This window comes from Barbatula barbatula (assembly GCF_947034865.1).
Source record: "Barbatula barbatula genome assembly, chromosome: 7".
Classification (NCBI taxonomy): domain Eukaryota; kingdom Metazoa; phylum Chordata; class Actinopteri; order Cypriniformes; family Nemacheilidae; genus Barbatula; species Barbatula barbatula.
In genome coordinates, this window is record NC_136770.1 from 21,561,347 (window position 1) to 21,577,931 (window position 16,585).

Sequence of the window (16,585 nt, forward strand, 5' to 3'; positions counted from 1 at the left end):
AAGACCACATTTCTGTCAAAAAAAATGTAGGGCTGAATGACTGAAAGCTCTAAACCCCATGGTAACCAGACGGGCATGTGGGAGGATGAGTTGAATGGAGGAAGAGGACCCGAGAGAACGGACGGGTATCTTGATATGGAGGAGCTCAGTGAGATACTTAGGGGCAAGATTGTTGATGGCTTTAAATGTAAGGAGGAGAATCTTATAAATGATAAATTATCAGCGTTATCATCCATTAAATAGTAAAACGAAACACGATCAGCGATCGAATGTACTGCGCTCTCGTCGCACAAACTTAGCACCAAAGGGTGTTAGGGAACTATCTTGTCACCAAATGCATCAATATTAGCCAGCAGAAACAGTGTCGTTAATATTTTTGTATGTTTAAAATTATGGTAAAGAGCCAGGACAGCCAAGGGATACTCCAACCACAAATAAAAAATCTGTCATGAATTACTCTCCCTCAAGTTGTTAAAACATAAATAGAGATATTTTGGAGTAATATAAGCAACCAACAGTTCTGAAGCACCATTGACTTCCATAGTAGGAACATTTTAAATGGCAGTCAAAGATGCCCCAAAACAGTTTGTTTTCCTACATTCCTCTAAATATCTTCTCATTTTTGGGTGCTTTAACCCAGTAAAAAATTACTGTTTAGAATAAGAAATGCCAACATTTTGTTTCCAGTCTTTAAAAACTAGGGAATAATTGTTTTTTTAATGGTATGTATTACTTATCATTATAAGTTAAACAAAACATTATCAAAGTATTTAAAGTTCCTATGGATCCTGCCATAAGATCCCGTAGCATCGGAACTATGCCACAGATCTGTTTTCCACACGGACGATTTTTAGGGCGGGACAAATTCTTTTGACATTGCTGGAGAGGGGGTGGGACGAAAACAAAGTGTTACACAACGTGTCAGAGGAGTTACAATTACAGATTCACGCTTTACTGTTACAATATTCAACTATTGTGACTTTTAGCGGAATCATGTATCGGCGACCCCTGCAGTCGGCCGTCAGACATTTATTAAACGCTTCAGCATCGAGCGCTGTCTACGTAAAGGTAACTTATGCTCACACTACTAATGACAACACTAACATTTTATTTATAATTCTTGAAAGTTGAAACTTCTCTCAAAGATTGCATTTACGCGCATTTACGCCTATAGACATCTTATTGTTGTATTTGTATATGCATAATGACAGTATGCATGATCCTTCTGCTCCCCTTCCCTCTCTCCATAGCACAGAAGTATGGTGGTCGTATACAGTATACTATATAAATATTTGATTTATGATTTTGCCAACACCTTAGTGTTATGTTTGCTTTGATGTCTAAGTCAAGGACAAACCTAAGCATCCAGTTTACTTGGTAAAAATGTACATAAATATATACATAAATAATTTTGTAAGTGAACCTTTAATTTAACTTTGTTGTGAACTAAATAGCAATGTACTTGTCCTGTTCTGTTTTTGGTTCATAGGGCATTGAGCAACATGTGTATCAGGTCAGGGCTTTGGTGGCTTGCCGGATCACAGCGGGTGTCTTGAGTCAATGCCGAGCTCTTCACAGCACAAGCAAGGTTCGTGCACCTTCACAGACCCGTCTTACCCTAGACAATCTAGTTATTAAGAACTATATTCTGATTTTTAATAATCATGTATTAGTTGCAGTTAATGTATTATGTGAATACACATCAGAAGAGGTTAAGATTTGTATAAAGAATTTGTATAAGATATGACCAGCCTATGGGTTTCTATTTAGGATTTTGTCAGCTGTTATGGTGTATACTAATGGCTTGGTAATGTTGTAAGTAAAATTTCAATTGTGAAATGATCCTGAATGTTTTCTAATGGACAAAATTATGTACACATTTATTGCTCAAAAACCAGTCTGTGCTTGCACTTAGAAACTGCCATACTGTGACGTGGTTATTTTAAATTAGCAAATTATTCCAATACTGAATGTATTTCATATATGTTGTCTCTTAATGGTCTCGCATACTTTGCACACATAACTAACATAATCCTAACAGTCACATGCACACATTTAGCCAGGTTAAAAAAGCATTTTATTGACACACAGTTGTTTATACATTTGACTGTAAATTATTGTTTTAACATAGTTATTGTCTTTTGATCTTAATTCTGCGTTTCAATGTATAGTACAGCTGTGACCTATATGACAAACAGTGTCATCTTAATGTGATATACTTAACAAACTCTTAGCTGTTACATATCTGTATTAGTGTGCATTAGACATTATGTGTCTGAATGTCTATGATGTGTTATCTTTGCTCTAGATGCCTGTGCGTGTATGTTTAGTATAGCTCAATAATGTTGTTGTGTTTCTATATTCTGCTTCCAGCTGTGTGCTGTCAAAGAGACCCCACAGGCCACAGAGGAAGAGGTGGGGGCTTTTACTAGATTGATTGAGGCGGTGGGCTTCACTGGGCCGCTAAAATACAACAAATGGGTAAGAGCTATTCAATATCTGCTGCTTAAATGTTGTGACGAGTTCATTTGGTTGTCTTTTCTATAGAAACCACAGTATTGGTTTAAATGTTCCATTTTTCATTATTGGTCCTCCACATTTAATCACTGTAGATTATACATTCAAACGTTTATGACAACCTGTCAGGAACATGTCTGGGTCATATTTCATGTCAAATAGATAAATATACACAAATGGCAATAATGTTGTGACATTGCAGAAGCTCATAAACGATGCCGCGCCGAATGCTTGCCGTAATCAAAGTTAAAGGCGGTCCAACTAAATATGAGAGTGTGTGACTTTTTTTGGAAGGGCAGTGTATATACACACTGGAATCATTGGTTTTTGATCACATGTCAATAATCTTTTTTTTTTGCAGAAAATAAAGATAGCTGCCCTGCGCATGTACACATGCTGCGTAGAGAGAATCAACTACGACGATTTTTTTGAAAGTAAGTATTTAATTTTTAGGTTTTTGAACGTAGCCATAGAAAGGACAACAAAAGTCCATATCTTTCACTTTATATACTCTATAGATACAAGATACTCTATATTACAGGTTGAAATTCTTATGTCATGCTCAATTCACATTTTGGTAAAACTCCTAAATGTACCCCACTTCAGCTGAAATGAGCGTAAAGGGACCTTTTCAGCACCACCTGAAATATTTATTCGGCAATTTACAGCTATGTTATATTGTTTTCTTTAGCAGAGGAAAAAACAGGTGTAAACCCAACAGCGGTTTTGGAATCAGAGCCCAAGTTTGGATTGGTTTGGCTACATGTCGCGTTTTCTCCTTTTAATGTCTTCTGCTCTCCCTCCCTCGCTCTATTTTTCCCAGAGTGCTCTCTGCCCGACACGCTCAACTCCTGGTTCCTGGTGGCACAGCTCCATGTTTGGTGAGTTTTTGGGCAAAGTTTCATTTTGAGCGGCGACGTTGTTCTATGCCAGTGTTTTCAAGATGTTCCACTGCTGCCAGGCTCTGTCAGTCCGATTCCCTGATGCTTTTAATGCATTGAATTGATTGAAAATAATCTGATGGATGAATTTGAACTGGCTTTCCACTAGACAGACTCATTCATTCTGAACAACATTACAAATAGAAATAGGCATTTTGAGCGATTGTCGCCATCTTTGCTGATGGTATTGCTTATGTAATGTATGCTAATACACATATGACCAGGGTCGGCCAAGTTTATGAAAAGATGTGATGTCATCAGAGAGAGAGACGGATGATTAATGGGAGCGGTTTGGGCACTAACGCTCTGTACACTTTTGGTTAAAGGCACTTTGTGTTTGCTCGTGCAGCCGAGCGTGTGCACGGTGACTAACTGTGTACTTTGTAAAGTGACTGGGAAATCTCAATCTGGATTCTTTCAGGCTCACCAATAGTTCACGCATGCATGCACACGTAATAGAAGTCCTCCTTATGAAATCATGAAAGTTTTTTTGGCTTTAAGTATGAATATATGAATAGTATGAGCAACATTCACATTTAGAAGCATTCAAAACATATAGTCTCTCACTTCTACCAAAACCGTTTAATCATTGTTGTGACATCATTCTGTACTTCATCTCATCAAATTAAGGTAAACAAAAATGGGGAGGGGTCATTGAAATCTCATCAACGCATCGAACAGAGCCGATTCAATTCACCATAATCTGTAGCTTGCCGTGCTGTCGATTACAACTGACAAGATTTGGAAACACTTGAACTGTATCAGAGTATAGAGCAAGTGTTCTGAAAGGTTTAAAAGCAGAAATGTCAAGCTCAAGGTATTTAAAATGAATTACGTTGTGTTTGTTGTTTCATCTGCTTTTTGAAATCACTTTTCTAGGCGGATGTAGTTCTCTGTTACCAATGTAAATCCTGCGGAGCAAGTGTGTTTCATGTAAACAGTGCTTAACGGCTAATACATCACTTTCTTGGTATCCTTGTGGGGATAGCAGGCGGACGTAACCTGACGTTTTAAGGTGGCCGTGACATGAATAATTGGTTCTGGGTCGGTTGATCACACCAGCCTCATGGTAACATGTAGAGTTTTAGTGTAATGGATGTACTTTTTTCAAATAAATGTAGTAGATGCATATATTTAATTTAAATGCTTTTTCCTTTTGGTCATAACTGAACAATTTTAGTTTATAATTACAAACCGTAGTAAGAAGTTATTTTCTGTAGTATTCGACACAACTGCGACTGAGGGCTGTCCACACAACTCAACATGTATTCAACCGAATACACACATGATGAAAATTCCTTCATGTAAACGTGTCAGCTGTTTGATATTACAATGGCACGGATCTCTGAAGTTTCCTGGTCACGCAGGTCTTGTCAGAGTTTAGCGTAACACAAGCACTTCTTTCTGAAACTGCTTTTATGGTGCCTGGCTGCTCTTGGCTGTCTTGAGTCAGCACTCTGCTCTGCTCCTGTAGGATGTGTTTGGTCCGGATGCGACAGGAAGGCAGGGCAGGGAAGTACATGTGCCGTTACATCGTCCACTCCATGTGGGAGGATGTGGAGCAGAGGAGCAAAATCATGGGGGTGAGTGAGTCAACTTCTTTTTAAAGATGTTTCCATGTGCTTTTTACATTAAAACCGTCTGTCCGCAAATATGACAGGTAGGTTGCTGCCAGGTGGATTATTCAAACTAGGACTGTCAAATGATTAATTGTGTCTGTACTTTGCATATTAATTTTCGTTTTGTATATTTAGGAAATATTTACATGTAAGTTTTTATATTGACCAATCATTTAAATGTTTATTAATTTAGATATTTTTCCTTAAATATATGCATGGACGGTTAGGTTTTTATAACAAAAAAATGATTATGCACAGACATATATTATGCAAACACAAACTTTTATTCCGGATGCGATTAAATGTTTGACAGCCCTAATTCAAACAATGTTTGGCCCTTTTGAGGTTATCAACATTTACAAATCATCCTGTTTAATCCATAAACCATATTTTCAGATTAGGGGTGTCACAATATGCCAGTTTTGACAAAAAAAGTCATATCTGTAACACATTATCCAAACGTTAGCAATAGCTTTGTCAAAGCATAAATATTTTCTGTTTTTAATACAGATTTAGCTTTTCTATGCACACCTATTAAGCAAAACATTGCAAAAAAAAGAGTATTTGGACACTCTGATTTGTCAAACGGTAAGAGGAACATGTTCATAGCAAATGTGATGAACTACACCTGCGTGACCTTTATACAACCACTCAAATTTATTTTCTTACCTTGATTTCATATTGCCTTTTTTGGCCCTGGCCAGATATCTGCATCAGCCGACCACCAATCCACAAGTGTTGTGAATCAAGTACTTGGTACTTTATTTTTCTAGGAACACCCTGCGACAGATATGTGCTCCGCCAGATGTTTAGTGAGGCCGTTAGCATACGAAACGTTCTGGATGATATTGTTTGGATATGTCAAAAAATGGGGAAATAATAAAGGGTATAGAGTGAAATACTGTCTCTCCCACACACACACACATAGTCGGTCGGATGTAAAGACTACGCTCTACAGACTGTGGAGGCATTTGGAGCCGAGCGCTGTCCAGCGAAGTAGCAAAAGGTGTTTAAATCTGCACAAGGTCAGTTAAAACGACATGCTTCTGCCGCGCTCGTGTGTGTATGTGTGTGTGTCTGACTGAAAGCCAACACAAGGCGCCTTGGGGGAACCGCTGTCAGAAAGGGTGGGAACAATCTTCAGCCCAGCTGTGAAAACAGAAATCTCTCTCACTTTCCCCACACTTCTGTTTGTTGACATCCCTGCGTCTCCTCTAGCCTCCATCTCAATCTTAATAATAGAACCGAATTAGTATTGCTTTGAAGGGCAAGCATAACTCAGGCCAAGGGTACGCGCGTGCAGTATTAACATATAGCGCCCTATCCCAATAAAGCGGCCTGGTTCATGTATTGCATAACCCCGTGAACTAGTTAACACGAACCAGATCAAACCAGTGACGGCTAATCAGTCACTTCGGGCTTTTGCCAGCGCTTGAGAGAGCTGGACGCTAGCCAGCCATTGACAGATTTCGTTCGACCGTCGGATAGAATATTAGCAGTTGAGTCGAAGAGCAGTTTTCTTATCCGAGAACTGCTCTTGGGTTTGTTTTATTCCGGACTTGAGGATAGAGACAGCTTTGTTTAGTGAGACTCCAATAGGAAATCCTCAGATTTGACGAGTTTGCAATAACAGCGTCAAGTCTCGTCACACAAGTTGTCTCGCTGTGCTTTTAGTTTCTTTCTTTTAACATTGAAAATGTCATTTTTCAGTCGTTCATTTAATCTGGGTGTTTGATATATTACTGTATCGTCTTGAAACGTAGATGAAAAAACTGTTCACTCGGCTTGAAGTCAGAGAGCTGAGTTTGTGTATGTGTGTTTAATGAAATCAGCGCCTTGTGCCACGTTGTGCCACGACTTTTTCCATAATGTCACTTTTCCCCTCTCGCAGAGCTCATAAATCAAAAATCACTATATTCTCGTGAAGGCTTTTATTATAATCCTCTCGTTTTTCAGGTGCTTGTTTGGGCACTAAGATTTTATGAGCTTATTATCAATTTAACATTGGAATTGCAGTCGCTACATTAATAATAAAGGCCAGAGCATATTAAAGTTGTCTCCTGTTGTACAGGCCAGGGGTGTGCAATTCATTTTCTGTCAAAAATCACCTTATGCAGGCTGTTTATTTCTTATTTGTTGCATCTCAGCGTATCCATTCCATATAGATTGTATCTGTTCTTTTGTACATTATGTGATGCAATGTGAGATGCAATGAAAAAAGGTACCAATTCAATTACAGATAACTCACAAAATGTATATCATGCAATAGAGCCTTAAAATAGAAAAATATAATTCTTAAAAGCTTAAATAGCTTGAGAAAATCTCTGTTTATTTAAAAAACGTATTTATTCTCACATAAAACGTACATTTTCATTAATATCATAATTATATGAAGTGGATTGGAAAATGTAGTTTTTCACCTAATATTTTACCTATGATTCTTCAATGCTTTAGAAAAGTTTCATGTCTGAATTTAGTGCTCTCTCCAAAATGTCACACACAGTACAATTTCTGTATGAATTTCTATATATTTACATATTGCGAAGGCCTCATTAAACATGCCCAGGCATCGACTGTCAAACTTTCCTATTCAAAACGTATTCACATATTTAATGAAATTAAACGTGCGTGAAATGGAAAGGATGGTTGATTTTCAACCTGTCACGCCGCCCAAAAACCCGCTTCCGTCACGTGCGCGCGGTCGCCCGGTTTCTGCGGAGGCGTGCGTTGGTGAGATGTGATTTCGAATCAGATTTGAGTGGAGTAAGGGTGCGGTGCGGGCGTTTTGGCTGCTGGTGCGTTTGGGACCGAGACATTTGACCCCTCAGTCCTGGCATGGGCCATCGAGTGGCACCGTAGTAAAGTGACTTAATTTTCCATCTCAGTCTGTCAGTTTTCTGTTTCCTTCTCTTTCTATTGGTCTCCTGCAGAGGAGGTTGGCAACAAAACCCGGGTCATCCGCAAAAAGTTTCGTTAGTCTTGAATGTTGTTGCATTTGATTCAATAAATTTGGTTTAAACCAGGTATCATAAGTTTAGAAGAGAGACATTTTTCCTGAAAAAAAGTCACAAAAAGATGGTGTGTTTTCAATTATAAAAGCAATAGACATGCTGTTTAAAATGTATTTGAACACATAATGTGATGAACTACACCTGTGGTTACTCTGCTAGGACACCTGTGTGTGAACTTGAAGGGAAATGACTTCATTCGGCCGCTAAATATGACCTGCTAGGTACAAGTCTTGCAAAAATGGCTGGGAAATAAATTGAAGGGCGTTCTGGAAAAAGCTGTACGGATTTCATTGCACCTGTACAGATTTCGTTCGCAGAACATACGAAATAGCCATTAGAAATAAATAATGGTATATTTTTCCTGATTTTAGTAGTAAAGTTTCTATCCCATTCCCTCTAAGGGCGGACCAAGTTACTTAACCCCGAATATAGAGTGTTGAACGGAGGAGTAAAAACTGTAATCGTTTTGCAATTTGTGACACTAGTGTCTGAGAAATGACACACTTCACCTTCACTTAAAGTGATAGTTCAACCAAGAATGGAAGCGCTGCCATTGTTTACTCACCCTCTTGTCATTTCAAACCTGTATGGCTTTCTTTCTTCTGCAGAACACAAAATAAGATATTTTGAAGAAAGTTGGAAACCGAACAACATTAGTACCCATCCACTTCAAACCACACAAGACTTGTACCTAGCAGGTCATATTTAGCGGCAGAATGAAGTCATTTCCCTTCAAGTTCACACACAGGTGTCCTAGCAGAGTAACCACAGGTGTAGTTCATCACATTATGTGTTCAAATACATTTTAAACAGCATGTCTATTGCTTTTATAATCACTTTAAGTGAAGGCAAGTCAATGAGTAGCGGCACTGTTCGGTTACCAACATTCCTCAAAATATCTTCTTTTGTGTTCTGCAGAAGAAAGAAAGTCATACAGGTTTGAAATGACAAGAAGGTGAATAAATGATGATAATAAACATTTTCGGGCGAACTAACCCTTTGAGTTAAATTTTCAATAATCGGACTATATAGCAGCAAGATGTTTTGCTCCGTCATTTTGGTTTTTGCGGAGAATGTTTAGTTCTTCTTTTAAAAGTTGATGTCAAAAACTTGTTTTGCAACAATATTACATAAATGTATTCCGTCACAGCACCATAATAACGTGACAGTGAAATAACTCGGGACCCGTATAAATAACTCGTAACCGAGCCCATAGGTTCTATGTAGACACACACGCGTTGACCTTTTGTGGAAGTCTGCTTTCACAGGTCAGAAGTGAGGAGGCATTTCCTCTTGCGCTCGCCACTAAAAACTTTATTTTTTAAGCTGCGAAAAAACGTGCGAAATTGGACCGTAATCAGCAGGGCTGACAGGTCCGCAAACAGCCCCGCCATGTAGGATCGAGATCCAGTTGCGCTGGAAATGGAACCCCCCACCGCTCACTCGATCCTCCGTATGGTTAAGTTACTTGGCCTAATTGTGCTAAAATACTTGTACTAAAACTGTGCCCCCCTTGAACTTCTCTCGAGTGTGTGTTATTCAGAGAGTTTTTATGACCCTAAGTAATGACGGTAAAGTGAGATACGACACTAATTTGCCTGTGAAGGGCAGATATTTTGCCTCTCCAGCAAGTGTTGTTCCCTTGGCCTGATTATTGCTGGGGATTAAATATCCACGTCTGGTTTAACCGACCTGCGTCACGACACTGGAGGGGGGATGAAGAGACGAAGATGGATGAACGAGAGAGATCAGGGCTGACGAAGGGAGGAAAACACGCAAGAATGTTAATGTTGGGTCAATGCAAACCGCCCCATGCGTTCTTAACCTGTCCTTGTGTTAGTGCAACCATTTTATTGTTTTTATATCAGATGTATTGTTATTAGCTAGCGATTCGCGTAAAACTGTCAAATTATGCTCAATACTGCATTCAAATACATAAGAGCGGGAGGCATAAAGGGGAAAGAGCGTGCAGAAAAGATGAGCGTAGAGCAGAGAAGTTAAAACCCAGCCAGATGAGATTGATTATGTGCAGGTTTGTGTAATTATGCACAGGTGCTTTTCTGCCCCATGCGTTCACGGACACACACACGGTGACCCGTCCGAGCATGCAGAAATGCCGACATACAAGACTTAAGAATAAACACTTTTGTTTTGAAAATCTCCCCACCCAAATCTCCTAAGGGCTGGTGTCTGCGGCCGATATGCGTGTGCGTGTTTAGATTCATGCGGATCGGAGCACCTGGCTGGGCTTTCGCTTGAGATCCATCCCTGCTTTTGTTTTCTGGGATTAGATTGTTGCGTTTTTCCCACATGTTGGATATTTACTGGCAGCGGCTATTTAAGCTATGCAACCAAACAGCATTTTGTACCAATTCTGATGAGACCAAGATGGCTAAATATTTTCTCATTATTAAGACTTTGGATGAATCTTCTCACTAGTTAAAAACTTGGGCTGAATACATTATTTATTTGTTTTCAGATTGATGCCGTTCATAGAAAAGAAAGCATGAAGGCGATGACCGAGATGTTCTACGCTGCTATTTTTGGTTATGATGAGGTAAGTGGTTAAAGGGACAGTTCACCCAAAAATGCGGTCATCGTTTACTCGCCCTCGAGTTCTGAACACCGATGAGTTCCGATGAACACAGAGAAAGATATTTGGAAGCAGAGTTTATTGTAAATAGTTTATCAACGTGGGTCATTCTCCTTTTAAAATCGTGTGTCCTCATAATCCTTGGTTAAAATCTGAAAATGCACGTCCATCATGACTTTCCAATCGTAGATGACGTATGTTACACGGCTTGGGCGGAGCATCTGTTAACTCCTCCCCTTCAACTTTCAGTCTGCTGCCAGTTCCTTTTCAAAATGCATCGGCTGTTTTTATACATCCAGTCAAATCGCAGAGAAAGACCAGAGCCACGAATGCTATATTCTCATTCAAAATTACATTTAACTCAGAAATACGTCAAAATACGGAAGAAAAAATTATTGCAACTACCGTGAAAACAGATGAATTTGACCATTTTTTTTTTCATTTTCATCCATATCAGTTTTTCAGTATCCCTGGATTGACCGAAAGTTAAAGAAGCGTCTGAGTTTGTGGTTGACGTTTGTCTCTTTTCAGGGGATTCTGTCGGACGATTGCGTGCTGGCCGCAGCGCTCTGGAGGAACCTGTTCAACAGAGAGTGTGAAGACCCCAGACAGCTTGAACTGATGGTCGAATATGTCCGCAAACAGGTTAGTGCGATATATTGTGTGCATATTGAGCTGCTCTCTCCTGTGCAAACATGGGTATGTACAGAACACCGTCCTCCTAAGCTGCAGGAATGTGATTTTAAAAGTTTAACATGATGATTATTTTGACACTTGGTATGTGATTTTCTTTTTATAGTCAAAACTTACAGCTACAAACAATGGCAGATCTTTCTCGTAATCCGCAACGTTTGTAAAGATTCCTGGTTGTGCTACGTAACATTTAAGAAAGAAGCTTGGTCAATTCTGTGAATCTCTGACTGTTTCTGTCAGTACACACCTTGCCCTGTGGCCAGGCTGGCGTGACAACACAAGCGTAAACACAAACAGGAACTGTTGATCCACCAGTGTCACGCCACTTTGTGTCAATACTTTGAGCTGCAGTAACATCGAGTTCTTGTGTTTTTATGATCGCATAAGTGTCTCTCGTCTTCCTGGACAGAAACAATGTGGATTTCTAGATTTTATGATTCTAGACCTTCTTTCAGAAGTGTGTACAATGGTAAATGTTACTATTGCTCATACCTAGGGTTGCTTACATCGTACAGGCAGATGTTTTAAGATGAATTAGATCCTTGCTTCATCCAGAGTTTGCATTTCGCTCAAAAAGAAAGTTTTGATTTTAAGAACTTTCACCTGGGTAACCCAGTTAAATAAAGCCTTTTTCATTTTTACGTGACGTGTTTTTCTATCGGGCACCAAGATCCACGATGTCTTTTTCCCAGACCCAAAATGCACAACGTCCATTCTCCATCACCGCTCCGAGCATGAGCTCATTACAGGTGCTGGCAGGAGTTTTTTACGAAGAGGAGTGTTTGCGCGAGGTGTGTTACATGCGATGACGTCGGTGCCTTGCAGGCATCCTGCAAAAAAAAGATCAACAAATAAGCGTCATCCGTCGACCCCGAGCATCAGGGGCCCGCTCGGCCCCGGATGGAGGGAGGAACAGAAGAAGTGGAGTGAGAGAGGCTGAAAAGAAAAGAAAACAGTCGCAGGTGCAGATCACCAAGCATGGCAGCGACCGATGACAGAGTGCAGAGTGGGCCCGTCGCCATGGCTACAATGGCCTCCACTATGAAGTCACACGCTGCCGTGTGTGTGTGTGTGTGTGTGTGTGTATGCGTTTCTTTACTGCATCGTTATTCAACGCTAATCACTTCTGACAAACACACGCTAGCTCTGACATCATCTCTTGTGTGTTTGAGTTAACGTTTTTTACGAGTTGGGATGTGGACATGGCAGGGTGTCATGTGGACATGGCAACAAGTGTCAAATAAGAGCCGAAACATGCTTAGCTATTTGACTATATGAACAAATAATTTATGTAATGAAACGAGTGACGCAAAATACACTTGATGTAAGAGGTGGTGTAGTGGGGATGTCATCATGAGAAAAACTATACCATGGCATGAAGTTGTAAACTGCCTTTTTATAGTAGTTTTTGATAGTTTATACTCGTTACATTATACATTTTTGTAACCGAGTAGGACAGGCTGTTGATCTTAATCCAGTTTAATATTTTAAAATGATGTCAACTCTCAGTAGTCTAAGCAAATATGTTGGGTCGGGTTAGATAAGTCATGGTGGATTTTATTTCTAGTGATAGTTTGGACCAATGGATCTCACCGTTTTTGCCATAAATGTAAAACAAATTAAAGGCCACCAAACTTACGTCTACTCAGTGAAATATTCTAGGACTTAGTATAACTAGTAAGGTAACCAAACAATTTTTAAAAATCTTGTATTTTAGTTGTTTTAGCTTATTTTACAAGTTACTTTGTCTCATTTTAAGTCATCTTGAGGCCCTCCTGAAAGTTTGTTGAGACCCCATAGTGGGCCCCCACCCCTGATTGAGAAACCCTGTGGTGGGATACAGCATCTTGGGTTAGCAAATTCAGAAAACAAACATTTAAAGAAAACGTGCATACTATCCTCAAGTTACGTACTGAATACTACACTAGTATACAATGTAGGAGCGAGTGGTAGTACAAACGCTCTGAAAGTTCTGAACGCAGCCAAACATCTGTTTTACAATCGTATATCAACTCATGTTTAATATTGACACAGACTTTTCATCAGTCTGTATTTAGTTCTCAAGACTCTTTTCGTGGACTGTATCTTCATTTTTATTAGTTTGCTTGTTTTAAACACTAGAGTTGAATTTGTAGAGGTTGTGTTTTTTTAGCACTGTTGTAAAATAGAAAATGCTGTAAAATGAAGTCAGACTACCTTTGTCTTTGTGCCTGTCATGCATTTAAGGGTTGACATGGGCTAACACTTCACTAAAATTAATATAAATTAGTGAACAACTTATACATTCTAAAATAACAAAGACGTTATATAAAGAAATAAGCGCATAGGCACATACAATTTGGGCCAAACTGAAGTTATCGTACATTTTACAAAAACAGCCTGAGATCATTTAGTTCATGACTGTTGTGTCGGGTAAGTCATCAAAATAGGAACCTGTTGTTTATCGACACAATTGTCTCGATCACAAATCAAGTGTTCTTGTCTCCGCAGATGCAGTTCATTGATGCCCTGGATGGCGAGGACCTTCTTTTAACAGGAGAAGTTAAATGGCGCCCCCTGGTGGAGGAAAATGCACAGAGCATCCTTAAAGTTGCCACCCCAACTTACAACGATACTGGCCTCTGAAAGTCATCTCAAAGAAACTAGAATACAACAGGTGCCCATCGGGACACCGTCTGCCAATCAGGAAGTGGCACGCACCTGTTTAGCGACACCCCCTTTCCCTCAATGTGTGTCTCTCTTACCTTTCCAGTTTTTCCCCACGAGTTAGTTAACTTCCCACAGCATTACAGTGTTGGGGAAACATACAAACGTGCACACACAAACACACACACGTACATTTTTTGACATGTGCATTGAGAGTATTAAGGACTCCTTTTCTAAATCTCTGAAATATTCTTGTATTTATATCTTTCCCTTACTGCTACAATGTTTATATTTTTCACAGGACTCGCTGACCCTTTCACTGTAGAGTACTTCTCAAGGTTTTGGTGCAGACGGTTGTTTTTTATTTTACTCTCAGTGTGTTCGAGAAAAAGGTTTCGAGTGTGTGTGAATGTGTTTTCGTCAAGGTTGTCAACCAATAAAAGCGCTTTGGAGGAATTACCTTTTCTTACCTCACAGAAAACGCTCTCTTTGTGTGTTTCATCGCAACCGTTGCTTTTGGAGCAACGCAAGATGAAATGCATTTGTGCTCAGAGTGGAAAAAAAACTGTCTGCAGAATATAAAGCATATACTTCTGTTCTTAGTATTTAAAATGCTATTTTTACCTACTAAGTCTATGGGTATGAAAGATTAGCCTCCTATCACATATTGTGATAAAATGTTAAATCATATTTTCATTTCTTTATTTAGCCGACACTTATTCCAAAGCAAATTGAACATGAGAGACACAAATACTATGTAACAAGGCTCATGCCGTTAACAGGATGTTTTAGATATTTATTTGTTTTTAATAATTGTTGAATTATTGTAAGCAGTACATAATACAAGTTTCATATTTCTGTTTTGACCCAGCTGAAATGCATTGCCCCAAAGACGTCTATTGAAAGTTTATGCCCGTACACAATTTTACAAGGAACCAGATGTACTCGAAGTGGTAATCTTCAGTAAGGCACAAATGCAGTCAATAAATATTTAAATAACTAAACATGTTTAAAAAAACTGCAACTTAAAAGCGCCCGTTGTAGTCAATTCTGTCACATTCTTTTGGACACAACAGGGGGCGCTAAAATTTATTTTAAAATATATTATCCTAATTATGAATGCAAATTGTATACTTTTGAATTTTATTGTTTAAGTTGTTTGTAACTTCCAAAGTCACAGTAACCTGTCAGGTTGCTAAAACCATATGTGTGAGACACTGCATCTAGTTTTAGTATTCACTCAATCTTTATTATATGTTAAAATCCTCTTAGTGCCCTCGTATGTCTTTTTAAAATGTCATATAGTCTCTTCAACAGAGCTCGATCAGCCAGTAGTGACACCGTCTTTGTCCTGATCACTGTTTACACATCTTCAGGAGTGTTGACAGGTAAACGTGTCATTCAGTGTCATGTGCTTCTTACAGTATGTTGACTTGACAGACTTGGGGGTTTTCCAAATCCCCAACCTGAGACAAAATGTGTCTACAGTACATGTACATTTCAAACGTTTAGGGTCATTTTACTTAAACGTCTATCGTGGTGTTGCAAATCTTTTGATCTGAAAGGTTGTTTTTGTAGTATATAATCCTACCAGCATATTTTCTTCCATTTTGAAAAAAGTTTTTGAAATGAAAGACAAACAGATATTAAGAACTCAGAATAGACGGAAACTCATTTAGTTCCATATATTAGGATGACAAAATGGCAAGGGTGACTAGTTTGCAGACACTAAAATGTAACATAGTTTGGGCCGCAATGTACCCAATTTAACATTTCATAGTTTTTATGTGTTCATTATTCTAAATGAGATAGATAGATAGATAGATAGATAGATAGATAGATAGATAGATAGATAGATAGATAGATAGATAGATAGATAGATAGATAGATAGATAGATAGATAGATAGATAGATAGATAGATAGATAGATAGATAGATAAGAATGTAAGTGACTCTAAACTTTTGAACTTTCAAGCTACATATCATCATCTCTTTCTGTCATCCTATCTATCGCTCAACCTTTCGTTCCATCTATCGCTCCAACCATCCGATCCCTAAAGCTGTGTCGATTCATTATTTACGGACGTATTGAACCTTTAATATAGAATAGTTTGTCAATGTTTGTTTTAACACTCCACTGTGGATCAGTTTAAGCTTATTTGCAAGTCGTCTTCTAACTCTGTTTATTTCAAAGGCTGATCCCATACTGACTCAAGTCCGTCTTTTTTAATGGAATGGGACTTTTTGTATGCAGTCGTAAAGCGGATGAGTCAGCAGAGGGTCATTACGTACATGAGGATGTTATTCATCTTATCTGAACTCTTTCCTTCCTGCTCACATGATGTGGTTGGAATTTCTCTGTTGCTCATAGTCTCGTGTGCTTTGATCAGCTTTAGTGTTTGATAAATAGTGATTAAGTCGGGCTTGATCTTACATCAGAATTGCTTTCGGTGGTTTCTGATGACTGTGTGGATGAACGAGCTACTGTTGTGTGATCTGTGGAGCTCGTCGAAGTTAAGATATATGCCGTTTAACAAGATTGTTCTCGGTGTTAGCATTCCCTTG

At 39.0% G+C, this 16,585-nt stretch overlaps 1 protein-coding gene across 1 annotated transcript; it reads left to right on the plus strand.

Moving 5' to 3' along the window:
* The first annotated feature begins 809 nt into the window (after positions 1-809).
* Positions 810-15,047, plus strand: uqcc1 (ubiquinol-cytochrome c reductase complex assembly factor 1). Its single transcript, XM_079459795.1, has 9 exons — positions 810-1,068; positions 1,490-1,588; positions 2,374-2,481; positions 2,879-2,951; positions 3,341-3,398; positions 4,933-5,041; positions 10,568-10,645; positions 11,213-11,326; positions 13,865-15,047. Exons 1-9 carry the CDS (start codon positions 994-996, stop codon positions 13,997-13,999), a joined length of 849 nt encoding a protein of 282 aa, XP_079315921.1. The 5' UTR covers positions 810-993; the 3' UTR covers positions 14,000-15,047.
* The last annotated feature ends 1,538 nt before the right edge of the window (positions 15,048-16,585 follow it).

Bases quoted from the DNA above. Each gene is read 5' to 3' on its own strand.
- uqcc1 (XM_079459795.1), top strand. From the start codon at position 994: ATGTATCGGCGACCCCTGCAGTCGGCCGTCAGACATTTATTAAACGCT. The intron at 5,042-10,567 runs GTGAGTGAGTCA...ATTTGTTTTCAG, and splicing joins AGAGGAGCAAAATCATGGGG to ATTGATGCCGTTCATAGAAA. The intron at 11,327-13,864 runs GTTAGTGCGATA...TTGTCTCCGCAG, and splicing joins TCGAATATGTCCGCAAACAG to ATGCAGTTCATTGATGCCCT.